We start from the raw sequence: 27,861 nt of genomic DNA, 5'->3' as shown, positions 1-27,861 counted from the left end.
TAATTTATCAAAACATTTTATTTTCTTGCACAACCATACAATATGTCACAGAAAAATCACAGAGGGATTTAAGACAGGTCTGGCTCAGGTTTTTTCTTCTATGTGAGTTCTTTTTCAAACAGTAAGTGCAGCATAAATCAAACAAGTCAAGAGGGGGAAAAAAGAAGCATTATTACACCCTCCAAATAATCCCAATAATGAAGACAAGACACGAAAAACCTCGACGCCATTAAAAGTCACATCCCTAAAAGTCTCTGCAAAAGTGTCAAGAGTTACAACTACTGCTAATGCTCATCATAAAATCACTAATGCCTCACAAGATTATGAATTTCATACAATGGAAAAAAAATGTTAAAAAAGATCTCGTATTTATCTGTTAGATACAGTACAAAGACATCATTCCATTTCTGTTACCAGTAAACTGTGTTGAAATGGTTCTGAGCACCAAATGGTTGGTTTGAGTTGTATCACTGACTTATGTTCATATATCATTATATGCTGTTTAATGAGGGGGCACTGAGGCAAGGAGGGGTCTAGCACCATGAAAATTAAACCACCCCCCTGATTGCACTTCCCCTATCAACACATTATGACCATACTACATTTTTAAAATACCTTGTAGCCCCTTGTCAAGTGACGTATCCTTTGATATGCAATAAATATATACGAAAACGACAATGTACAGTATAAATAATGTCACAATTTACAATTTTCCATTTTCTCTGTGATCCAAAAAATCGAAACTGACAACAAAAAAAAGAGGTATAAAAGCGGGAAAGATTTCCCATTGCAGTTATTTAAACTACAGTGAAACAAGATATTTTTAGGGTGTATTTTAATATAGCAACAACAGAAACAAATGACTAAGGTGGACAAGTCCGACCAAAGACGAGTTAAAATTTCTGATTGAGAACAAATCTACAGTCTTCTAGCAAACCTGAAAACAGATACATTATGTACATTGAATGGTGTGCACAGACTAATGAGGGGCAGAGGTATGATGTGGAAGATGTCATTCGTGGGCATTCTATTATAATGGTTATACGACAGTGAGGTTGAACCGCCATCCAAATTCATAAAAACAGACCCGAGCTTGTGGAGCGAGCACGAAAGACAACGGCAGGAAGAAAAGCTGCTGAATGTACTTGAAGCAGCGCTAGGCGCATACAGCATGGTAACCAGCCTCCCAGCGTCACACTACATTACAGAGCACGCGTGAGATTTTTAGCTTGTAGCTTAGAATTTTTTTTAAAAAGTATCTGTGACAAAATTAGTTGTGTTTATAAACAAAAAACAACATCATCATAGATTGCATTAATATGTGACTTAAAATCTCAACATGTGAAGCTACATCAACTTTGGCACATTTTGTAGCCAAGTAAAAGTGAACGCAAAATAAAAGTAGGTCATATGAACAATAAATGCGCCATTACTAATATAAGCAATAAAATGAATTAATGACAATGAAAATCATTTGATGTGCTGTTAAACAAAGAAATCTGGGTCTTTCCTGTCATATTTACATTCAGCCGCTCTTGAACATGCAATACTGTTCAAAAGTTTTGGTGCACTTTTTTTTTTTTAGAATAAAAAAGTAATTTGTTTTTGGAAAAAGATTGAAATTACTTAGTAATCATTAGTTTAAATTAGACACATTGTAAATGATGATCAGTGACCACCGGAATCGTTAACTATACATCATTAGTAACTATTTTAATGGAGGGCTGTTTTCAGGAAGCATCGTGTGTTCCTGTGGTACACTGTTACCTGATACAAGTTTATTAAGTTAGAAGGCTAAGTGATCATGCTCGGAAGCTGCAGAATTGGCCTTTGTTTGACTGATTGCAGCTGCTTCATCAAGAAGGTTTATGTTCTAAATAATGAAGCTCTTCAAAAATATTTAATAAAACAGCGTATATGATAGCTTTCTCTGAACCAGCACAATCTGCTTATAACCAAGAGAAGTCGGAGGTCCTTGTGTGCAGCCAATAAAGTATCCAAGTACATCTGAGTCTCCAGTTTGAACAATAGATGCCACATGGCGTCTTCTCTGGCAGCTTCAACAGCGCCCATAAAATGCCTGTCTGAACATCTGCAGTAAAGAGGCGTCTAAGCAGTGTCACAAAGGAAAAAAGCCACAAGACGGGCAGAAGACCGAACAGCAAAATATGGCTTTTTCCTCACAACTTTGCTTGAAGACCAGAATCCTGGAGTCACCTCTTCACTGCCGACACTGAGACGGACGTTATGTAGCTGCTGTTCACTGAAGATGCCAGGTGAGGACCTGTGAGGTACCTGTTTCTCAAACCAGTCTTTAGTCAGTAATGGACTTTTCCTCTTCCTCAGCTGTGCACCAGCCTCTCCAAAATCTCTTTCCATTCTGATTAGAACTAGTTTGTCAATTTCTTTTTGGCTACAACTGAACGAGCCAAATTTACTGCTTCCGTTACTTCAAAAAACATTTTCACATGTACTCATTTAATTTACAAAAACACTCTTCTGACGACCACATAGCCTTTTAGCACGATAAAGCTGTAACAGGAAACACCGCAGAACACAGAAGTGATGGTTCTCTTTGAAGCAATGACGACTTTGTCCATTAATCAGAAATTGTTTTGTAGCATGTGGCATGTCTGATCAGCACTATGCCTCATTAGACAAAAAACAAATATGCTTCTATTTCAGAAACAAAAAATCTTCCGAAACCAACCCAAACTTCTGAGCAGCAGCGCACCGAGCTGGACCCTTCAGGACTGACGATACTGACGCGGCCTGCAGTCTGACCTCACTGGTTTTTGCATTATAACATGATTGTGTGTCCCTCCGGACGTTTCACTTCACGAGCACTTCACTGACATAAACCCGAACGGCGACCCCTGCTCTCTCGCACCCCATCTATGCACACCACTGCGTATCCCATAAATTTATTCACAATTTACAATTATTTATCTTCTCTGTCATCTAGAAACAAGAATATTGAAACAAAAGAGGTATAAAACTGGGACTGTTTGCCCATTCCAATAATGAAAAAAGAGAAAAGAAAAAGACATCACAATGCCTTTTTTCCTCCATGTGTCATAGAACCACACCTAACACCATTTAGACCTGTGAAGAAGCCAAAAACAAATAAGACAAGTTCGTTTTTCTTTCTGCACACTTCATTTTCAAATAAGAACAAAACTGTTTTAGTCCTCTGCTAAACCCGTATTTTAGAGACACTGATAAAAATTTGTGTTTTTTTCTTTTTAATGCTTACATAAAACCTTTGTGTGTGTTTAATCTTCTAATTATCTCTCCTCTAAAGTTCACAAGGCCAATGTGGTGTACTTCTAGGCTGGTAAAACTTTTTTTAAGCATCTAACGAGCATAAATAAGATTGGAATAGCACCTCAGAGAGTTTACAGACAGGAGTTACAAATGTCAGAGCTTTTACCTGAATATGAAAAAAAAACCAAAAAAAAACCCCAACAACAAATAACCAGAAACAGAAACCAGTACAATGCCAAATGTGACAATCAGCTACTTCTCTTATGAAGCGTTTCCCCTGCTGGTACATTAGAATCACAGCAAATTCATGGACACATAGAATAACTAGATTGGTGTAAAAAAGTTCTACTGAATTTGCATAAAAGTACCTGAATCAATACACAGAACTGGCTACTTGACGCTTTTGAATCACAGCAGTGTCCGTTGAAAATACATCACCTGATTTTCAGTGCTAGCAGTGCTCACATTGTGTTTTTTTTCTCCTGTCCTTATCTAAAATGCTTCTTGTGAAAAGTACCAGTCTAGTCATTCTATTTCAAAACACATGTCCAATCAGCAGCTGGTATGGGGAAGACGGTGAGCTATATAGTTGGACTGGCTGAGTATCCATACCTTACAGTGTGATGTAAACAATACTGAGTAAACGTGATTGGCTGATTGAGACAGTGTTTGCAGGAACAGATTGCCTTGAAGGCAACATTTGTGCTGCCATTAGAGTTTTGGTTATGGCTGAAAGACACTGTGGAGGAATCCTCACTTTGAGAAGGGAGTTGGAGTCTGAAGGATGAGGGGAGAAAAAAAAGAGGAAGAGAGACAGTTCAGCTGGGGGTTTGGAAAGAGCTGTTATCAAATACTCATTGCATTACTGCGGACTATTTTTCAAAGCAGACAACTAGTATCTGCAATAAGGATGTTGTTTATTTAAAAGCACCAGGACAGGGAACCTAGCAGACTCCCTTACTGCAGCAAGAAATCATAATGTGAACCCCAATTTTACAAAATGGCCAAAAGTAATATAAATTTTAGCCAAATAACACATGACTTATTTGATATGTATAATGGTAGATGAGAGCAGTTCTAGGGAAGGTTAACCAAAGCCAATAAAAAACAAAAAAAAGAGAAATCGAGAGAAATAAACTCTCATTCACACATTTCTAAAGGGAGAAACTCTAAAGGCTGGATTAACATAATAGCGTCACATCAGCCACCAGTAAACAGCACTTCATCCAACCCAGTGTGCTTTTTGAGAATGATGACTATTCTCTGTTTAAATGACAAATACATGATTTGGAAGCAAGATGATATCACTTTGTAAAGTGAAGCAATGTAGCTGTTTGGAAAAAAATAAAAGTTACAGGGAAATTCTGATTTTCTTTTTTGGTTGTGAACTTCACAAATTTGCTAGCTCAGCCTGTTAAAAAGAAAACGTAGGAAGGTAATTTCGCTAAAACAATACCATGAAAAAGTATTTGACCCCTTCCTGATTTCTTAGCTTTTTGCATATTTGTCACACTTACATGATTCAGATCATCAAACAAATGGTAATACTAGACTAAGATAATCTGAGTAAATACAGAATTTTATCTAGACCTACCAAGTGAAAATGTGAAAAAGTAAACCTGGTAACTTCTTGTGTCATCCTTGGCAGCAAGAACTGCAATTAAGCATTTGTGATAATTGGAAGTGAGTCTTTCACATCGCTGTGGAGGAATTGTGGCTCACTCTTCTTTAGAGAATTTGTTTTAAGTGAGCCACATTGGAGGGTTTTGGGGGGATTTAAATCTGGACTTTGGGCACTCCAAAAACCTTAATTCTGTTTTTTTGAACCATTTAGAGGACTTGCTGATGTGTTTTGAATCACTGACCTGCTGCATAAGCAAAGTGTGCTTAAATTTAAGGGCATGAACTAACGGCAGGACATCCTCATTCAGGATTTTCTGGTAGAGAACAGAACTGATGGTTGTACCAATTATGACAAGTCGCTCAGACCCTGAAGCAGCAAAACAGCCCCAGACAATCACAGATCCACCACCATGTTTGACTGCTGGTGTGATGTTCTTTTTATGACATGCTCTGTTCCCGTTACATGATGCAAAAAAAATAAATAAATAATTATAAATCAACTTTTGTCCAGTTAGTCCACAGAATATTTTCTTGAGGATCATCGAGATGTTTTTTGGCAAACATGAGATGAGCCTTCGTCTCTTTCTTACTGTTGAATCATGAGTGGGTTCCTTAGATGTTGTTCTGGGTTCTTTTATAACCTACTGGATGAGTTGTTAAAAGCTCTATGGAGTAATTTTGGTAGGCCGGCCATTAAAGTTTTCTCCATTTGTGGATAATAGCTCACTGTGGTTTGCTGGAGTCCCAACGCCTTAGAAATGGCTTTATAACGCTTTCTTTCAGCGACTTTGTTTCTCAGTTGTTTCATGATAATGATGTGTTGCTTTTTCAGATCTTTTAGCCTGCTCCACTTTGTCAGACAGCTTTTTTAAAGTGGTTTCTTGATTAGACATGTGTTGCAGGCCTGCTCACAGTCCATGAAATTGAACTCATTTAAAAACTACAGTTTGTATTTACTTGGGTTATTTTTGTCAAATATTTTTATGATCTGAAACATGTAATTATGACAAATATGTGGGGAAAAAAAAATCAAGAACGGGGGAAATACTTGTTCACAGCACCGTAGCTCCAAATGCATGACAGAGATGCCATCAAAAACAAAAAACAGTCTGAATAAATAAATTTAATTCATTCCAGATGCCAGATTAAAAAGTGACCATTAGAGATTATAAAATCATACTAACCAGCACAAAACCGTCATAGATTTTCATCAGCTCCTCTGTCCGATACTGTTCCAGCACCACTACTCCTGTCAGCGACGGGCTCTTAGCTCTGGCACAGTCCTCACAGTGCACCACGTAGGTCGTCTTACTACTGTTCTCACTGGTCACAAACAGCAAGTTAAACACCTCCACCTGCACAAACACAGTGTAGTCAGCACCACTTTAGTCAAGCATTAGTTCATATTTAGTGGTATGACTCTGTTGGGGAACCTTCCAGACCCTTCTATATGCAGACATAGGGAGAGCCAAAGCAAAGCCCCAACACAGGACAAAGCAGGTATCAGCGACTGCAGATATAACATTGCTTATGCCATAAACAGCATGAAAAGGAGCAGCTACAGCAGAGGAGGGTTACAAAGCAGCTTGCAGGTATGCAGCACTGAGGGAAAGCTAAAGCAGCACAAACAGCATCTTCTAGGATGGATTTGCCAATTGGATGTGTAAAAGGGTGTCAGCTGAGCGACCTCATAGCCTGATTAAACTAACACCGCGCTCGACTTTTGAAAGTGGGACTCGTATCATGCTTTCACTTCTTTCACACAACAGAAGAGTCACTCACATCACACTCGTTGCAGTAGTAGGCTGGCTCGTCTTTCACGCGGCTCTGGTAACAGATTTTCTTCCCTGCAGCCACCAGCTGGTCTCTCAGAATCTGGATGTGCTTGATGGACTGCAACAGGCAGTGTCTGAGTGTTTGAGAGAGAGGGAGACAGAGAGGGAGGGGAAGACAGTGAAAGATGTACACTAACGCCCCCTCACATACACACATGTATTCTGTAGATGCAAACACACATCTTACTTGATCATCTTGAAGGTATCCTGATCTGTGATTTTAATTGTGCGAGCCACATTCCAGGAAACGTGGATCATGGGAACGATTGACTTAACCTTCTTCACCTCGTTCCACTCAAAGCGCTCCAGGGCGAGTTGATATTGGTATGCTGGAGGAGTGAAAAAAAAGCAAACACAAAACAGTGGCTGACAAAAGGCAACAGCATATTTAAGTAGTAACTTTAGACAAAGAGGTTTGAAGCTGCTGCTTTTGGCTTATTTTATTTTTGTCCTTGTAACTCACAGTTGAGTGGTCCCACATTCCAGGCAATGTTGTTGCACCAGCCCACAGCTTGGACCCAGTGCACAGTCCCTGCATTAATCCACACCAGGTCGCCTGGCCTCTGGATGAAGCGGTACACAGGGATGTTGGAACTGTAGAGATCCTCTAGAACTGGCCACCAGGAGCCTGTAAGGTAGTCTACTCCATGCCTGAAGGAAAGACCAAAGCAATTCAGGCTACAGTAACATCTTTTGTATCATTTTTGTTTCAACTGAATAAGTTCTTAACTCACTTTTCACATAAATTATTAATAAGTTCCCAGTAGTGCTCATGGACTGCGAACCACTCGCAGTCACCAGGCCCGATGTTGATGTTAACTGAGCAGAAGTTGTTGTTCTCTTGATGACCTGATGAGAAACACAAGCAGTCCTTTTAATTTGAAAAGCAAAGTGTGTAAAGTGTGCGTGTTAGTCCCCATAGGGAAATAGTTCCTCTGCATTTAACCCATTCACCCAGTGAAGCAGTGGGCAGCCGCCAGTGCAGCGCCCGGGGAGCAGTGTGTAGGGACGGTACCTTGCTCAGGGGTACCTCAAGGTAGCCGTTCGGTGGAGTCGAACCCCTGACCTTCCGATCATGGGGCTACCACTCTACCTACTGAGCTATCCCTCATTTGAAACATTAAAAAACACCCTCCTGAGTCAAGACACGCACTTACCTGGTGTACGGCTGCCCGGCACCTTCATGTAAAGCTGGACAGTGTTCATGCCCAGGATGGTGTGACCGACGTGACTCAGCATGTTGTTACTGGATTCCACTCGCATGAAAGCTGGCAGCTTCAGCAGCTCCTGCAGCTGGGGCTTCCACCTTGAAAAAAAAAAAAAGTCATAAAAAAAGAAGGTAATGTGAGAGATTGTGGATCCTCGATTAGGTAAGTTTAACATGATCTTACCTTTTAGGATCAGACAGATCTATGTTGGTCCCGAATTTAATGATCTTTCCAACAGGTTTTTGCTCTGAGCTGGGGAGAGACACAAGCCTAACATGAATATGCTTCGCTGTAATACTGTGACCTTTTACACGAACAGATCACAGTTTTTCACTAACCTCAGAGAGCTGTTGGCATGAGGAGGCTGAGCTTTGCTCAAGATGGACGCAGAACTGGCTTTTGAGGTATGATTGCCTTTACTGTTGGATAGTGTCAGAGCGGCTTTTGTGGCTGCCGATTGGTTTGGAGTCTGTTCCTCATCTTCCTCATTCTCACTCTCCTTCTCCTCCTATAATACATCTGCATGAGCTTAGCTTATAACTGATAACAAATGCATGATTACATAAATTCAAGGTAAGTTTTGGACAGAAACATCTGTGAAGTCAATCACGTTTTTGCCTGCATGTGTTGATTTCCTCACTTCAGACACTTAAATTGTTAAACACAAACTACTACACATCTGCTTACTAACCTACAACCTTCATTTAATGTATTTTATTCAAATAACCTTTGAACAAAATACCTTAAAATACTGTTAGTGTCCCCCTAATGCTTTAAACGATGGACAGACCTGCATCAAAAGTAAATACAAGTCTAAGAATATAAAACAATTCTGAATTATCATTCACAGTGGAACACATAACACATGTATGCTTATTTACAGAAGCATGGATTCTTTCTTGAAAAATATACATCTCACACATCTGAGATGACAAAAAAGAAGCTAATCTCCAGTTTGCAAAACATTAGTTTTCATACAACTTTAAAAATGTTTTTAACACACTGCAAATCACTGTTGTTTATTCAAGTAAACCAACATTTAAGTTCTAGTTCATGGACCCCACTTCAACCTAATTCCAGTCTATAGCATAGCGGTTAACACATTTGTCTAACACAGAAAAGATCACCACATTTTTTCATGATAAATAAGGTTCTCTTAACTACGGGACAGGACTTTTAGCTTTGAGATAGCTTTGCCTTTCTCAGACAGAAATATGAACTTTGCGATCCTTGGATGCTTTGTTTTATACTGTTATCAGATGAACACATTAATAACGTGCCTATAACTGCACCCAACAACCTTCTGTTTCATTCAGACATTTAAAAACAACACTCCCAAAATGTTCCCGCTTGTCTTATATTCAGACCTATGATTACATTCATTCATGACCTCTTCTTTTGTTTGTTTGGTTTTTTTCTGTGCTGATACATGGAAGAGCTAGCAGCCTTTATTCTTCAAGAAGCATAGCAGTAGGAAATGGACGGCTCAGATTTCTGTCCCTGGTAATATATGCAAGACGATCCAAAACACTGCCTTCATATTCAAATCACAGCTGTAATCTGTTTCTTTTTTTCAACACCAAAGATAGTGCTTATTTGTTTTGCATGTGTAGCTTCCTCCATATCGGTCACAAAACAGGTGTGGTAAGAAAGCCTGCATTGATGCGCACTTCTTGTTGGGAGGGATTTATAATGCACTCTGACTAAAAGCCAGTTGGTTTAAAATGGAGCTTAATGCAGTGGACTGTGCAAATGGGCAGACAGACTGCAATGATATAGGAGCCTTTTGGAACTGGGTCACATACTGTTGCCCATGTCCTCTACTGGTCAATCCCCTTTCCTCTTTAACAGACAGAAGAAATGACCTGAAGCCACCTGGCCATACACCCTATTTTGAACTTTTTTTGTTTGCTTTATTAAAATACCCTGGTCTAGCAAATGCTGCTGAACTTCCAACCTGAAGTGTCCGTTAAAAAATGATATTCAGGGGTGAAAAGACACCAGCAGGCAAACAACAAATTTAGCAATGTCAGCAATCACATTAGAACATGTGATACAATATTTCTTTAAAATCTATTTAGCCATGAGCTGAAATAAAAGCTGGTGCAACTCAATTATTCAGTCAGTTATTTAATTACCCAACATTAATTGCCATAAAAGTAACATGAGAGTATGCCTACCTGCAGGCTCTCCTGAAAGGTGGAGGCCTGGTACTGGGCGTATTTGGCAATGATGGTGTGTGAGCGGCTGCTCTCGCAGGGCCATGTCTGACTCGCGCCACTTGCATCCCAGTTCTCATCAGCAGGCTGCTGAACCTGAGTCCTCACTTCCACTGCATGGTCCGAATTGGCCTCCACCAGAGATTTGGTTGAGAACAGACCAAGATCTGCGATGGAGAAAGAAACAGAGAAAGATAATTACCAGATAATTACAAAAACAAAATTTTTTTCCCCTGTTCAATTGCTGAGACCGGTGTTGCCATGCAAATGAATTCAAAGCGGCAATCATAGAAGAGTGGTTGCCAAGCCATCAATCGCAGTTGAGAATACATGTTTTGCATTTAAATGTGAAAGATGAAGCAGGAAGTGTTAGATTAGATTAGATTAGATAGAACTTTATTAATCCCTCGGGTGGGTTCCTCTGGGAAATTCGATTGTGTTATGTGACTAACAAAATTTAAATGGGTTATATAGCAAGATACAGCACTATTAAAATATCCACTACTTCTATGACAAACCAGTTTTTTTTAATCTGAACAATCTGTGCCTAATTTGACCTTTCCTGCTTCTTGTGTGATGATTTGAACAAAACAATAAAGTAAAATTATTTTTTTTAACAGTAATTAAACTTACTAAGGCGGAGGGAGCCAGCGAGGCCTCTGATGACCGTAACAGCGTTTTTGGGATCAGTGCAGAACTGAAGCAGAACCGGAGAAAAGGCATCCCTCTTGCTCTCCAACTGTGAAAACAGCACGGGGTAAACCATGATGAGATCTGAATGCAGTGTTGGAGAACATTTCTCTGGAAACCAGGGGAAAAGTCCTCACAGTAGGTTTGAAATTTGCAGATTTCTCAAACAAGGTGTGTTAGGATAGCTCTCGCTTGCTAACCAATAAACAGGCCAAGAAATAGAACTGAGCTAAATGTTAACATGGGGATTTGTTGTATATCCATAAAAACTAATTGAACTGCAATCCATCCAGTTTTTTTTAAATTTCCAAGAGATTTCATTCTTAACCTTTCAAAAGTTGAGAATGGCTAAGCTAGGCTAGAAAGGTTAGCAGGTTTTTGAGTTTAGGCTAACTGACCAGCTTAGCCTGAGAACATGATCCGCAGAACCAGCCTGTTAGCGTGGCTAAAAACAAGATTACTTTTGAAGTCTGGTTACTTGAGCTCCATTAATTAGCACATACTCACATAGATGCTTGGTGTAGGAGGATTCAGCTTATCACGAGGAATGGGGGTCTCCACTGCAATGTTGGGTTTAACCGAGAATGCGGGAGGCAAGTACGACTCCTTGAATTTCCCTTTCAGACTTGCCCCCCTAGGAAAAAAAATGATACCAGAGCATTAATACTCATTAAGAGAGGTGAATAACACTCAGTGAGCTGGTAGCACATTTGTCAGCTTTATACTCACCTGCATGCTCTGATCACATCAGCGGCTATGTTTGTGATGTTGATCTTGGAAAGTGGGATTGGGATTCTGGGCTCCTGCACTTCTGATATATTGAATGTCTGCCTTCCGCCGCTCTCCACTTTAACCAAGAGGATCTTCAGCTCCTTAGACAAGCCCATGGACAGCGCTTTCAGTTTCAGTGGGTCCACTTTACTTGCTGGTGCAGGACGATCTAATTTGGTTGGACTTGTTGATACAGCTGATGTTGAATTTGAGGTGGTAACGTCTGTATTTCCGACTACACAGGCAGTCTCATTAACGAACCCTTTCTTCTCATCTGTTGTTGCATTTGAATTCCCAGTGTCCACTTTTTGTCTTTTGATATCTTTACCATTTGGGGTTTGATTTTCCTGAGGAGTCTGGCCCTTCATGCTGTCTTTGACCAGTCTGGCTGAGTATGAAATAACTGGCACTGAAGATAAAGCATTGCTGTCTTTTACATCGGGTACTCTACTTGTTTTAATTTTACAGCTGATGACCTTATTTTCTTCTCTCTTTATCTTAATCTTGATCGCTCCCTCTCTTTTCCCATCCTTTACCTTCTGTTTTCTCTTTTTCTCTTTGCCTGCACGTTCTGTCTTTGTGCCGTTTCCACTTTCTTCCTTGGTAGAGGGAGCTTGCTTTACCATCTTCATTACTGTATGTGTTGTGGTCAGAGTCAGCTCCGCACTCAGTGCCCCATCCAAAAGAGTCTTTGTCCTCTCCATCGGGTTTGCTGCATCCTTGTTGTCTTGTTTCATCACATCTTGTACATAACTCTCATTTCCCTCCTCTTTTTCCTGCACCATTGAGCTGGTGGCTGGCTTACTCACATCTGTCTGACTGCGGAATTCTTCAAGTGTGTCTGAGGTAATGTGAACTGGTGATTGATTACTGGGTTCGGAGGATTCTGTGGGATTTGATGTAGGGAAGAAGTCCTGGCTCTCGGGGCAGTGGATATCTGGGCCCAGTTCAAGAGAGGAAGAGTACTTCACTCCATTGGCATCACTAGCAGGAGGACCGCCGAATGGACCACCTCGGCACGCGACCCTCTGGCTGGCAAGTAAGGTGGCCAGGCTCTCAAAGACATCATCAAGACCTGCGTCATCATTGTGAAACTCATGAAGGGGAGAGCCAGACAGCTTCCTGCTGCTGTCCATCATCGCTTCTTTTTCTTCCTCCAGAACTTGTTCAATTGTACAAGGTAGATCAGAGAATTCAGACATGCTGCTGTGGGAATAATCTTCTGCACTCATATGATCAATGCTTTCACTCTCTACAGGAGGGGGTGAAAGACATTGAGTGGGGCTGAGCTGGAGGACAGGTCTGCTTAGTACACCTTTCTCTAGCTCCTCCTCCTCATCTCCAAGATCTGATACTGGAGATCCCTGCCAGCTAAGCACAGGAGGTGTGTTGGCAAGGTTGTCTCCCGTTTCCCTTAAATTTCCCATCACAGCCACAGGCTGAAGGTCTGGAGCATTGAGAACTCCTCCCTGCCCACCTTGCTGCTCTAAGCCAGCCGAGCACACTGTACTGAGAGGCGCTAAGGCTTTAAATAAGAGGGAAGGGAGTATGTCATCTGGCTTTGCTCTTGGCTCACCTTCCAGTTGGGTTGAGACGATGGTGGAACGCTTGCTGGCCTGGTGGTGGCTGGCTTTCTTAGGAAGAGGGGTTTCTGGGGCACTGCTGCTCTTTTTGAGCATTTTGTGATTTTCAGACTTTGAGGATGGCTGCTGTGAAGTGGGCCTGGGATGAAGGGTGTTTGTGGATGACCTATGCGTAGTCTTTTCTCCTTTTTCACTCCTGTCCCTGTGCTTGTGTTTGGGTGGTGACTGGGCCTGATTCTCTCCGTTCAAAGTCTGCATTTTACTTATCTTTGCCTCACTTAGACAGGTGGAAACAGAGATGGAAGAAAACATTTCCTGTTCTGTAACTTTCATTTTGAGGGCTAATTTCCGTTCCTTCTTAGATGCTTTATCGCGTTTCTTTTTCTTCTCGGCCAACCTTTTCTCCTCTTTTTTCTTCCGCCTTTTTCTGTCCTCACCCTTTCTGCCCATCTTTGGAACGTCACCCTTCTTCTCCTTTTTCAGCAGCTTATACTTTTGTTTGGATTCAGACTTTTTATCTTCTAACTCCCTCTCAGGCTTGTTCACTCTTGCTCTATCGTGGGGAGACTGCAGTGAGCAGAGGAGCTGTGAGGTCTTCCTGTACTTGAGGTCTGAAAGCCTAGATTTTGAACCAGCATGGGGTGTCGGAGATGTACTTGATCCCCGACTGGGTCTCGGGATGACACTGGGACTTTCTTGGAGCTTTAGCTGCCCACTGAGGCTGGGACAACGCGGCTGAATGACTGGTGAATCTTTTCTGCCATTGAGCATTTTGTCTGTAGAAGGACTGGAAGGAGCACCTGTACTGCTGGAAGTAAAACCTCCATTGTTCGGACCACAGAGTACAGATGAGTACTGAGGAGAGTTTACACCAGATTTCAAGAGGGAGGGGTCCCTTGAATTTGTCCGTTGATGAATGCGCTGATTCTCCTGCAGAATTAATTTTGCATCAGTAACTTTAAGCTGTATTGTACATTTAAGGCCTTTATACACCAGACATGTAAAATTGGTTAAGTGTTAAAAATATCTTTCAGACTCACTTATTCTTGGTGCACGTGACTGTGCAAGTGACCGTGTAATTTTACTGGACAAACTTGTCATGTACTTTTTGGGACCAAGCTGAATTTTTCTAAGTTTTCTGATGAAAAGAAACATTCTGACCAATCAGATCACTGAATCTGGCAAAAAGTGTGATTGTAGCTCAAAGCCAGTACTGAATAGAGATGGCACGATACCACTTTTTTATGTCCGATACCGATACCGATATCATAAATTTGGATATCTGCCGATACCGATATGAATCCAATATAGTGTTTTTTAATCAACAAAACTGTTTTTAAAATATCTTGCTGCATTTTGTATAAGTTCATACTCAAGTTTAAAACAACAACTACACTAAAGCTATTCTGTTATACCTGTATGCAAAAAAGAAATGTTTCATAGTTCAGCAATACTGATCAATCTAATAAACTTAAACCTACACCATCCTCCCTATTCTGGTATTTTAAAGAGTACTTAGCGTAAATATTAAGCAACCTAACTAATAGGGTTCCAACTCCCAGCAACAAAAATAAATAAATAAAAAATAGGGAACCACCCCTCACGCTCCACCTCATGATGCTTAATTGACGTAATCAACCTTAATTTGATGCAGTGTGAAAAAAAAATGCACAGAAATCAATTATTTTTCAAGAAATATTAAATAGATTCAACATCTTTCTTCAACAAAATTGCAGACTGCACAGATGGTACCTTCCCAAAGGAAAAAGTACTATAGCTTACTAGGGTATATATATTAGACTTAATAGTCACTATATACAGTAATTGACTTCTATTCATTTTACATCAAATTAAAACTTTGGGTGTCAGATAATTATTTATTAAAAGCTAGACATTTTAAATGAGAATAAGAAAGAAAAGTATGTCTTTGTGCCCCCTTTTCCCTGTTAATGCCCTATCGGCCCCCCTGGCTAAACTTTGCTAGATCCGCCCCTGCACAGTTACCAGCCGTCAGCTACGTAGAAAAAGATTCTCGAGTAGAAAGTAATATTAAATAAATTCTAACAACAGCTTATCAAGCTTAAACGTGCTGCTGTTGTTCAGCCGCTGGTTTCCTCTTTCTGGTGCAAAGTGGGCCAAAAACAAACAAGAGAGACGGACTCGCGACAGAAAAGCCGATCAGCTGATCATTAAGCAGTTTCATGATTGAAGTAGCAGCAAGAAGAGGCAGTCGCTTGTTAAGCTTAACGCAGGAATGCTTTACATTCAGAGATGGACTTACACACTTGCTTTACTTCTCTCGGGGATAACTTTGTCGGAGATGAAATGCCGGGTTGCTAGCGAAGCTCCAAATGCTATCCAGACTACCGACAGGTCCCGCATGCCACAGCCGCTCTATCACGTGATGCATACTGCTCCGACGTGCTAACGTTCTGAGGTGAGTTACGGCGTGTTGCAAGTTTTGTGAGGTGCTTTCGTGATATTTAATGGATCGGATTACATTTTTTATTTTTCTCCGATATCCGATCCAGTAATTTAGGTCAGTATCGGACCGATACCGATACGTAATATCGGATCGGTCCATCTCTAGTACTGAATATGCAATGATATGTAAATAGTAAAATTATACTGTTTTACCTGTTTACACACAGCTAAACACTAGGGGTGCAACGATATTCGTATCGATATTGAACCGTTCGATACAGTGCTTTCGGTTTGGTACGCATATGTATCGAACAATACAACATTTGTAATTTATTTTATCAACTTTCCTTCTGACGATGCTGTCTGTGTTGAGCGCTCAGTGAATCTGCGTTCGACTACTCCGCCTAGGCTGCACTGTCGAGCGCAGATCCACTGAGCGCTCAACACAGACAGCATAGTCAGAAGGAAGAGCGCAGGGCAAGCTAGCAAGACAGAAGTTAAGCTCTCCTTGCAACATGGACCTCCCCCACCCTCATTCAGATCTGGCGTTTGGAATTATTTTGGTTTTCATGTGACGTATGACCCTGAAGGTAAGCGAGTCATGGACTAAAGTAAAACAGTATGTTGGATGTGCCATGCAATGCTCAATTACATGGGTGGGAACTAGTGTGTTAGCGCAGTTAGCTCGTTAACGTGTTGGCCGTCTAGCCCCATGCACGGGGCGATCGGCGGTAGCTCGTTAACGGAGATTTGCCGTGTTGTGGCGTTAAGGTCATTTCAACGAGATTAACCTGAAAGCACTAGTGGGAACACAACGAATATGACTGCACATTTACGCCGACATCATCCTAGTGCAAAGACAAAAACAACAAGCATGCTACTAACTTTAGCCGAGTCATTTAGACAGCTGTTAGCACATGATTCTCCTTATGCTGCTGAGAATATAGCCCAGAAGAAGCGGATAGTATAGCTTTTATTTTGGAAAGAGACATTTCTCTGTAATAAACTCTCTTTTCCAAAGATGAGTGATTCCTCAATCAGATACATGGCTTGCAATATTGCTAGCCCGACGTCCTGGAGCTAGCGATTTTTTCAGTCGGGCTACCAAAATCTATCTCTTCCCTGCCCGTCGGGCTATTGTAGGAAGGAAAAATATATGTCAATGCTTTTGCATTCTTTCAGAAATGTAGCTGGGTAATTATGTCATTGGCATCGGTGAGCCACTGTCAATATGTGACATATTGATCGCGTTTGAATTTGCGCTTGTTTTTTGCTTTCACTTTGCAATCGTGCGAACTGTGTATAGAGAGCGACAGCACTGATCTGTGAGTGATGATAATTTGTGCACCAATTCCTCTGACATCGTCTTATTAATCGTTAGCTTACTACGCAAACATGACAAGTGAAATCTCCCGCAGCAAGCTTAAACATGTGAAAGGTTGATCGCGCAGAGAATCGCTGAGCTTATGTGAGTGCGCGTGTAAAAGCAGCAGGATATATATTTTAGTTCTGCTGAGCCAAATAAGACAGGTCAGGGTGAAGAAGTGACAGCCAAAGAAAAGCTTACCACAAAACGGAGAAGTTATGACAAATCAGACTATAAGGCAAAAAGAAAGTGCAGCTTTATGGTTTCATGGACAAAATAATTTCTGTGGCTGCAATATGACGAGCTAAATAACCAGGGCTGCACATAAGTGGTCCGCAGGTGCGCATTCGCTGTCAAAATAAAAAACACGCACAAGGGTTAGGGTTAAATTTAAAAACTGTACCTTTGAGTTTAAATATATACATTTATAATTTTAATAAATGACAAATTAAAAAGGCATGAACATTTTTTTTGTATCGAAAAAATATCGAACCGTGACACCAAAGTATCGAACCGAACCGAACCGTGAATTTTGTGTATCGTTGCACCCCTACTAAACACTGTTCAATCTGCTCTCGGAAATTACTTCTCTGCCTCTTCAGATGTGGTCCAAACTCTGTCAACAAGAATTCCAACTACCCCACTGACATCCTGAAATATGTACGAAAGTGTTCGTGATACAGCTTGAACTCCTGGACCAAACCAAGAAATTCTCCCTGCTGCTGCCTTTATGTGAGATTGGATGAGCTCAGAATCTCCTTTTCTTCCTTTTCTTCCTTTTCTTGTTTAGAAACATCAGGATCAGCTCATCATCGCTTCATGTCAACTTTTTTCACAGTGCGTTTTTTGAGAATTAATTTTCTGCTAAAATTCAGCGCTTCGACGAGCGGTCGACAAGTTTGCATCTGAAAAAATGTGGAATGTGTCACTTTTCCGCTAAGTACTCAGTGTGTAATGGTCTTTAGGTTCACAATAAAACTGGGGATGTGGAAGAAAACACAATTATACTGACACTAATCATTAATCATTATTAATCGATTTAACTATAGGGTACTGTAGCTAGGATATACAGATCCCAAACGCTCTGGAGGATCCTCAGGATGGGTGGAAAAAGACCAGGTTACTTTTTCTTTCTTGTACACAACAAATAACATCATGGTCACCAGAGCATGACCCCTTTAAAAACATACTGTCTCCTGTCAATTCTGAAGGTGATAAAGAGCAACATCTACCCACACTTTATGAGCATATGGCTTTGCAATAAAAACACTCTACCTGTTTACTATGTGTAAAATAGCATACTGAAATAAAAGTGTGATAGTAGTTTATCTCTTACTGTGCTTTGTTTGTGATAATGGTTCCAAGAGTCCTTATCCTCCAGAGGGTGTAGTGGGGCGTTGTGCTGAGGTGCTCTAGGCTGGCCTGTGTGCCGTTGATGGTTATAGTGATGGTGTTGGTGGCTGTAAGGCACACGGGTGTGGTCTGCTGGTGAAGATGAGATTTTCCGCTCGACCTTCCCTCTGCTTCCATAATGCGGTGGCCTCCTGCCGCAGCTCTGGTTGGATGGCACTGGGTCACTGAAGCCGTGTTTCCCAGCTCGCAGTTTAGAGGTTTCCTGCAAAAGTGAAAAACCAGATTTGGGAATCAATGGTTGTGCCAAATCTGAGGAATAATACATGTTGTACATGCTCACCTGTTGCTGTTTTGTTGAGGTCCTGTGTTCAGAGTGGTGGCATGGACCCGCTCTGTCACTTGGAGGCTTCCAGTCGTCCTGGTTGGAGCGCTGTTGGTGAGGTGGTGATGGGGCACGAACAAGTAAAGGTAATTGCCTGGATCCAGTATGACAAGCCTAAACAGATAAATATCCTTTCTTTTAAAACTGCATTACACCAATAGGTGGGGCTGTTACACAGAAATGAAATGCCATGTAGCATATAGATGTGTACATGTAAACATAGTGACAGCAGTGAAATTGGCACAGTAAGATCTAATGAAATTATCTGACTAAGTTTAAGAAACTAAGGTTAATAGAAAAAAAACAATGTTGTATTCATAAATAAATATTGATTAGTGAGTAATTATGGCGTTAAACAAACTGATCCATTCACGTGAACTTAAAACGAATCCATTAAACATGCAGTGTTTGAGTGCCCGAGATGGACATCACCGACCTCGCAAATTGAGTTTCCTGTATGTGGCTAGAGACTAGCTACATATGTAATAGTCAAAGTCCTATGTTTTATGGCCTGAGAAGGCTTCCCCTTCAACAAGCTAAAACACAAGGGAAAGGGATAACACAGCATCTGTATAAAATACCATCCTCTTCTTCCTCACCTCAAGCCTCTGCTCCTGAACCGAAGTCAGGGCTCTAACACACAAAGATGTACATAAACTTTACTTCCAGTTTTTGAGCCACTTCAAAGAAAGTTTCACTAGAGCCAGCTAATAGTAGCCAACACGGTAAAAAACGCCGCTAACAGCAGCCAGAAACACAGAAAGCCTTTGGATATCCTCAACAACTTATCTCAGCATAACTGCCATTGAACAGAAGTTTTACACAGTTTTACAGACGTGGATACATATTGCACTCACCATAGATGAATTGAGGCCAGAGGTTTTGAGGTGACTTACGGGGTAAAAAACGTAAAACACTTTCCTGATTTACTTTCCGTGTTATTCAAATATGTTAAAACAAAGCGTGTACAAAAATGCTTTTATACACAGATAGTAGAAAAAAAGTTGACCATAGCAGTTATGGGTTACTGTTTACATTGAATGCTTTTGATCTCTCTTGGCTGACCGACTGCAATCTCCTGACATCTAGCAGTGACATTTTACGCATTTTGCGTTTAAAAAATGAAATAAAGGTTGTGTCTCCAAATCAAACACATTTACCTGATCAGGTCCAAAGTCTCTTCTCCTCTTAGCTGGACACTCATCCCGGGGGGTTAATGGGTGCTCCGGGGTTGGACTGTGATGATGCGCTTGCTCCCGTCGCTGGTGGAGGGCTGGCCGTTTCCATGGTCCTGTTCTGTTGTTCACCATCCTGTCTGGGAAACTCCTGCGGGGGTCCGAGTGGGCCCATCTCTCTGGCGTGGTTCCCTGAAGCTCCCTGTTGTTGCGATGCAGGCGAGGAGCCCCGTTCTATTGGGAAAAGAAAAACAATACAGTCAAGATTCCTTAACTAATGACTTATCGGCAACACCTCACCACAAAGTTGCTGACATTGTTTTGCCAGTTTGCGTAGCGTTCCTCTGGTCCTGGCAGATAACCATTGTTGGTGCCATCTCGGATGTGGAACGAATGGATGGAGTTGTGATGCCAGTTCTGGACCTCAAACTGCACCTCTTTACCATCCCAAATTCGCAGCAGCTGGCTATGCCCCTTTGGGATACCTTTGTCCGGGACATGGTTGATTGTTCTGTCACCCCTGTGAAAACAACTAAACTCAGGACCACGCTGTGGACAGGCATTAATGGTAATTACACCACAGTACAACGGAAACTTTTCCGGTCAATACTCAGATTCATGAGGGCATCAAGAGTTGTACTGTTCAGTTTCTCAGTACGAGTGAAGCCAGCTTAGAGAAAATGACACTGACAAAAGCAGTTTCAGTCACAAATCACAGCACATAGCTCTGAAAGCTGGTCAACACAAACCCCTTTAAAGTGTGGTATGAACGATAAATACTTACCTGCTATAAATACGACTTGACAGAGAATGATATGGCTGTTTGCGCCCCTCTTGGAGCCTATAGTGGGGGACAAAAAAAATATTGTGTTGTCTTAATTCGTTTCAAAAGATGTGACGCTTTTACTCGTAGCCTGAAGTCAGATTAAAGCTAATTTCTCAAATGTTTTCTGCAAATAAATGTTAAATGTAGTTCACTGTTGCTCAAAGTTGCTCACAACTTTGGACATACTCAGAAATGAGGTTTTCCTTCACAGCGACTCTAATCCAGTTTTTTCCCACATGCTAAACTTCACAGCTTGTTCATCAAAGGTCTCTGCAAGAATAATTTAATCCCACTGTTTCTAAAATTTCTCCTGGCATGCCTCCTCTTCAGAAAATGAAAATAGTTTACGGCCCACACCCCACAAGAAAATGTTTTCAAGGTGTTTTTTTTCTCTGTGAAATAAATGCTATCACCACAGCATTAGCAGAATTTTGTTTACTTATGTTAAATAAAGAACACTATATTTAGCTTTATGTTTTTACCTACAGCCCTGCAGTGGCTCTATGCTCCACCAGAGGGGCCTGATTAAGAAACACTAGTTTAACCACACACGGTAACCACCATGACTCAACCAAACTATTTAAACTTTAAGTGGTGGATGCGCATAATAAACACATCAAATACGTAGTGGAATAAGAGCATCAGCTTCATTTCTACATTACTTATTTAGATTACTGTTATCAGTTAGTTCAAACTGCTCTAAAACACTATATCCAGGCAGTATGTTTTTAAACTCTTGGCTTTGTATGATGTGAATAACAGCTGATCTCCCTTATATGGTCATCTCATGCACAGCGCTTTGTCTGCAAGAACACACTCTCTACCTACCTGCTGCTATGAGAAGCAGCCAATCAGAAGCTAAGTTTGCTTGAAAGTAGTGGAAAGAAAACTAAAATGACTTGTTTCAGACATTAGATGAACTTGGCTGCACCAAGGCTCCGTATAAAATGCATGAAGATTATTTTGATCTGCGAATCATGCAAAGCTACTGTAGCAGCTTTACCCTAGAAATAGGAAGAAAACTATGGAGCTGAAAACGAGCGCTTTCCTTTCACTTTTATTATCTATTTCTCTCCAAAAGCCGCGACTGCACATAGCTGCATGAGCTACAGTCGCATTCATCAGCGCGTACCCTCAACTGTTGCAGCTGAATAGCGAGACTTGAGTCTTGTGCCAACTGCAGCTGAAGATGCTGTAGTTTCATTCACCACAAGCCTGTCTGTTGAAACCGCACACGGGTTTATTCCCACAGCTGCACATGAAGTGAGAGCTTTTCATGAATATGCTCATCAGAGTTTCAGTTGATCAGTCAGCCACATAAAGTGGCTCTTATCTTGAGTCAGCCCAGACTACAAAAGGCTCAGGTCTCACGTGCTCAAGTGACCCTTGTTTGAGGAAGTTCGAGCATCGAGTTGTTCCACTACCAACGGCCGCAGTGAGCTTAAACCCAGAATCTTTTTTAAAAGTCACACTGGCTTTCTTAACTGATGCAGCCTTAGTGGTTAATTTTTTTCATATCAATATGATCAGAGACATGAAAATAGAAACAAACGAATATAGTATGGTGAGGCACATGCATAGCACATGTTATCTGCTGCAGGTGAATCACATGTGTACCCCTTAAATGAAATACTGTCCTGCAAGTGTTGCGTTTGTGTGTGGGTTTGGGGACGGTGCTGCTGACCTCTGTGTGTGGCTCCAGGGGCGAGCATTTACAGGAGCCCATTGTCCTTTGTTAGGTCCTCCAGCTGAGTAGGAGTCCCATGTGTTACGGCCAGAGTAGAGCTCTGCTGGGTGATACATGCAGCCTGGAACACACACACAAACACATGCACAGAGTTTAATGTGTAAGTGAAAATGCTGAATACACAAATCAACCTGTAAATATTTAAATACCCTGACTTTATGAAATGCAATTTCAAAATGATGCTCCTTTAAACTTTTAACACAAATTTCAGCATGCACATCCCAGGTATATGAAATGCATATACTGCACACATGCTGTATACGGTATTCAGGGTCCACTGCAATGAATTGTGCAGTAATTTTCATTTGAAGTTAATTCCTACATTCATACCACGTATATAAAAAAGGGAGCTTTAGTTCCATGATACTTATACCTCAGGTCGATGCAGCTCTGGGTTGTAGTGCAGTAAGGACTTTGGGTGATAATAAACTCTGTACGGTAGCGCCAAATTGTGAAGTATGTCTGCTTTTAAATAGTCACGCACAAACACACCCACACACAGAGAGCACAGAGACAGACAAAAATATTTATGTGGTTACCAGTCTTGGTCTGTGTTTTGGAGGCCCTCCACTTCACACCTGAGAGCAAAAAAAGCAGTCTGTGGACAAAACACGTGGTTAAGTGAAACGTTCCGTTCAAGGCATTTTTCCACAACACTTGCATTTCTTCTGGCGTTATAAGAAGCTTTATTTTTTTAATCATGTGGGTTTGTGACTGAACTGATGCCACACTATCACTCTGTGTGCTCCCGGTAGATTTAATTCTGCTCGCCGAATTTTCTGCTGCTGCACTGTATCTGCTCAGTGGTAATACCATCACTCAGCCAGAGCTGCACTGTGCACTCAGCTTCTCTCTAATCACAGCCACCACCGCCAGTGGTCACCCAGTGATGGGAAAAAAAAGCCCACTGCAGTGAGACCATGGGCCATGGCAACCTCACTTTGAAGACAAAGAAAGAAAAAAAAAAACCATGGTGGCCTGCTGCATTTATTTTATCACCATTCCCTTCAAGCCATAAGTCCCTAATTTACTGACAGAGCTGGTGGTAGATGTGGCTCAAATCAGCAGCAGACATCCACAGTAGGAGTTCATTCTAGCCAGCTTTATCAGTCGCTATTCCAGGAGCTCTGCGTTTCCCTATATTCCTCCTAAGCCACAATCTATATCAAGTCAGGAGCTTGCTGCACTGTATCTGTCTTTTACAGTGTCTTACAGCCTCAATTCTTATTTCCACTTTTGTGATTGCTTTCATTGCTTAAAACAGGAAAGTCACACGTACGTCTTTCATTAGCGTGGACCGAAAAGATCACTTACTGCCTCTAATGATGACACACTTTTCTTGCTGAAGAAAGCTTTGCTGTTACGGTGAGACATTGGCTTCATTTCTCACAATGAATGATGAACTGGCATGCAGCATTTCACCACTTCCCTCACTGTGCATTAATTCTACTATAAGTAGGGTTTTTTTGTTGTTTTTTTCATGGTTCTGTGCGTGGTGAGACTGTTGCAGCTGTGTTATATTAACTTTTCTGCGAGTGCTGAATGAGTGAAGGAAGCAGCCTCTTCAAGGGACCATTTCCAACCAGTTGCTAGAGCAACTGAGGCCAGACAGTTCCTAATGCTGTAGCTCTAGGCTTTTCAGACTCAACTGCATTTAGATGTATTTTTAGAGCACACTGAGAACACAACAGGTCTTTAAGCGTGCACACAACGTTGCACTGCTAGCATGCATTACAACAACACTGCATGCTTTCACTTTCACATACAGAACCGGGTGACATCAGTCATCGCTGGGTTATGCTGTGCAGCAGATGCAACACATCTGGCGACATCCACCCCAGTCCTGCTAAAAATCTGCTGTTTCAAACGTCCGCAATTCCACTCTGCCTCTTTATCAGTAAAAGTCTCCTTAGCTGAGATATCGCTTGGTTCTGTTAATGTATTTTGAGTGTTTGTGACTGTCCCAAACAATTACTTGCATACAACAGTTTCCACTTTTTTCCTACTTTCACAACATTTGCGGACAAAGTGCTGCGGTTGCTGTGCTTGCAAGTGATGGGGCAACGGTATGCAGACCCATCTGGTATAGACCCTCCCTGCTTACAGTGTTGTAGGGGGAGCCGTCAGTCAGCACCAGCTTGCATTTGACTCCACACAACAACGGCTCTGTGGCTCCAATATTAAACCCATGTGTGCAGGAGTTAATTCAAGACATATGGGCTGTAGCTGCGAGGCCACATGATGTCATGTGCAGAATGGGTTAAGTTGCTGCAGGTTAAACTCCCTTCACAGCAAGGTAGCCCAAAAGAAAGCGCACACAATTCCAAAAGTGTAGTATGTAAGAGCTGACTTTATGAAATGCCAGGTGCATTCAATTACCACTGTACCTTTGGCCACTACAGTCCCCTCTTTGCTTTGGCAGTGTGTAACGTTTGTGCGCAGACAGGTAAAAAGCCTTCATTTGTTGACGCCTATTGTTCACTTAAACCCACCATCTCCTTTCTCTTTCCATGCCACCAAAGAAGGACAGCCATGTAAACCCACATCTGGCTATTTGAAACCAAATGTAGAACCCATGTGTGTGTTTGTGCATCTCTTACACAAGTCTTACCTTCAAAATAAATGCTGAGAGAACAGTGTTGTTGGTGGAGTTGGGGGTGAGTGGGAGTGGGGACTTTCTGGTCCAAATTAGATGATGCTGTCAGGCCGGAATAGAAAGACAGCAGACCCGCAGAGTCTCGGATCCCTCTAAATAGACATCCTCATCCTTGGCTAGCTGGTAAACACACACACACAGACAGACACACAGTAAAAAAGGACTGAGGAAATACCATCGCCAGTTGGTGCACAGATGTACAAGATAAGGAAGGTTTTGTTTGTTTGTTTGCTTTTTTAAGAAAAAGGGCACTTCCATCTCATCTGTCCCCTGGGTACACCTGCCCATTCTCTTTCTTTCTGTTCTTGTTTTTTTTTGCAAAGATCTACATTGCTGCAAACCTGACCCCCTCTAAGACAAAGAGCTGTGAGCAAGAGAGGAGAGGAAGCATGGTTTGACAAGCTGGCAGGCATTCTTTCCTCCTGCCTTCCCCTCCTTGCTGGTCTGCCCTTTTGCCTTTGCTCTCTTCCTTACTTGTTTCAACAAGGCTCTTTTTTTTTTCCTTCTCCCTCCCTCTTGATATCCAATATCCCACCCTTTCTCTTCCAGGCAATCTGTACGGCTCTGCCCATGCCTCACCCTTCCTTTTCTCTGCACGCTGTGTCCTTGTATCCCTGGCAACCAATGATATCATTTAGTCCAGAGCTGGGAGGAAGGCCTCGAGCAAGGAGGGGAGTTTTTACATTTGTGTGTGAATTTTGACATGGAAATGGGGGGGGGGGGCGAGCGGTAGGATTTAATGGATCCTGCCACATTTCTCTGTTCGCTCTCTTCAGGCTTGGGTGTTGTTTACACAGCAGCTCTGTCAGCTCCTGAGATCTCCAGAGCTTCAGAAACAAGCTGTCAAATTCATGCAAATCTTCCACCACGCCGACTGCAGTGACCCCGCTGCAGATGTGCAGATCTTTTTTTCCACCGAGGCTCCATCATGTGCATGTGTGTGCGTGTGTGTATATGTAGCACAGCTCCTATACCATAAAAGGAACGATGGGCTGCCTCTGGTGGTCTCCTATTGCTAAGCTAACACAGAGCAGAGACGTGAGGAGAACAGATGGAGGAGAGCGGACGAGCAACAATGTACAGACGAGAAACAAGAGACTGGGCAGGCTCTCGTGCACATGCGTGATTTTATCGGACGCCGGCCTTAAATAGTGTCACCATCGCAGAGAAAGAACGTACAGTATGAGGCGAATATCAATCACATTTCTAAAAATAACCCCCAACACACACACGCATACACACACACACACCCCTTCTTGCTCTATCCCCCTTCTCCCTTTCTGTAACAGCAGCTTCTTTCCAGTGTATGCTCCATAAAGCACAGCTCTCCGAGGGGGTGCTGGAATGTACCAAGGCAAGGTCAAGAACAAGAAAGAGGGGTGCCTTTTGCAAACAATGCAAAAAAATGAAGCTTTTTTGTACAGCTTTCCCCCCTCTCTTTAACAAAAGACTGTGAAGCAGGAGTGAAGAAGACGCTGGATGCATGCATGAATGCGCGTGACAAACAGCTGGGTTTGTGGGAGAATGGTAACCTAGAAATGCACGTGCAGGTGGTTGCTTGCACTGATCCTTTCAGCTGAAAGCATACACCAGGTTCACATTACTGACAGTAACGTCAGACTGCTGCTTTTCCTTTCAAAATCACAAAAAGGGATCGCTTCTGTTATCAAACGTGACCCAGATATTTAGATGGAGTCAACGCATGGCCAAAGAACCACTGTGGGAAACATGTTGAGGGAAGTGAACTTTGAGAGGAGCCCAGCAAGTGACACAGTTCAGACCTGAGCTAAAGCCATAATTACAGCACTTGGTTGCACTGAAGAGCCTTACTACTGTACACCTCTTTCCCTCCCTCCACGCTCACACAAGAGGATATTCAACAGTTTAAATGTGCCGGAGAGCACCGATGTAGCCATAACAAGAGTGTAACTGCAACAGTTCCCCTATCTTCAACCTCCCCCTCCCATCACATTTCTGTTCTTGTGCATGCTGTGTGTCTGCACGTGAGCATGTATGTGTGCATGTATGTGTATGTGTGTGTGTGTGTGTGTGTGTGTGTGAGAGAGAGAGAGAGAGAGAGAGAGAGAGAGAGAGAGAGAGAGAGAGGGAGCTTCATTCATGAACGTGCGGCAGTCTGCAGACACCACACACACTGCAGTATGCTCATCCAAGGCAGATCGTTCAGGCATAGTGACACAAATAACAGCAACAATGCAAGGGGACAGAAAACAGTTACACTTCTCCTTCCACAGTGCTGTACACAAAGCGACACATTTCCACTCAGACATAAATGCACATCCAGTCCCCCCCCCCCGCCTCCCTCCTGCCCACCCGCCCGCGGTTCTCTCCTTTACCTTCTTTTTTTTGTTGTTTTTGTTTTGGTTCTCTCTCGTCGCACGCCCCTCTGTTCCCCTTTTTCCTCCCTTTCAACTCCTGGCCACCTCGTCTCTCGCACGATCCTCTCCTTTCTTCCCTCTTCTCCTCCTCTTCCTGTTTCCACTCCACTCCGATGCTGGTTCTCGCTCTCGCAGCAGACCCATCCATGTGCACAGAAACGACGGGGGCGGGCCGGCCGACTGTCAATCACGCGGTGCGAGCGAATGAGGCGCGCGAGCTTCCTATCAAACACACTTTGCAGGGTATGCGAGAGGAGAGGGGAGGGGAGAACGGCAGACAGAGAGAGAAATAAAGAGCCCCTCTTTATTTCCCCTCCCCTGTGTGTATGTGTGTGTATAA

General features: G+C 42.2%; 1 protein-coding gene across 7 annotated transcripts; it reads right to left on the bottom strand.

Annotated features, from left to right (window-relative positions):
• kdm6bb (lysine (K)-specific demethylase 6B, b) lies at window positions 1-27,861 on the bottom strand. Of its 7 annotated transcripts, none has more exons than XM_080867685.1 (22): window positions 27,480-27,755; window positions 25,081-25,245; window positions 23,009-23,067; window positions 22,407-22,530; window positions 20,681-20,737; window positions 20,212-20,416; window positions 19,882-20,130; window positions 18,680-18,769; window positions 18,323-18,601; window positions 11,572-14,126; window positions 11,350-11,476; window positions 10,786-10,891; window positions 10,114-10,319; window positions 8,272-8,441; window positions 8,117-8,185; window positions 7,883-8,031; window positions 7,460-7,574; window positions 7,189-7,376; window positions 6,913-7,054; window positions 6,673-6,799; window positions 6,075-6,245; window positions 1-4,044 (listed from the first exon to the last, which is right to left on the bottom strand). In XM_080867685.1, exons 4-22 carry the CDS (start codon window positions 22,523-22,525, stop codon window positions 4,021-4,023), a joined length of 5,148 nt encoding a protein of 1,715 aa, XP_080723811.1. In that variant the 5' UTR covers window positions 22,526-22,530; window positions 23,009-23,067; window positions 25,081-25,245; window positions 27,480-27,755; the 3' UTR covers window positions 1-4,020. The 7 variants fall into 7 exon arrangements, 6 of the variants coding, with proteins under 6 accessions (XP_080723811.1, XP_080723810.1, XP_080723809.1 ...); XM_080867684.1 differs by having other exon boundaries at window positions 18,680-18,835; window positions 27,480-27,751; XM_080867683.1 differs by having other exon boundaries at window positions 18,323-18,769; window positions 27,480-27,757.

The sequence above is a fragment of the Rhamphochromis sp. 'chilingali' genome, assembly GCF_963969265.1.
Source record: "Rhamphochromis sp. 'chilingali' genome assembly, chromosome: 19".
NCBI lineage: Eukaryota > Metazoa > Chordata > Actinopteri > Cichliformes > Cichlidae > Rhamphochromis > Rhamphochromis sp. 'chilingali'.
This window is presented reverse-complemented; position numbering and strand designations above follow the sequence as displayed.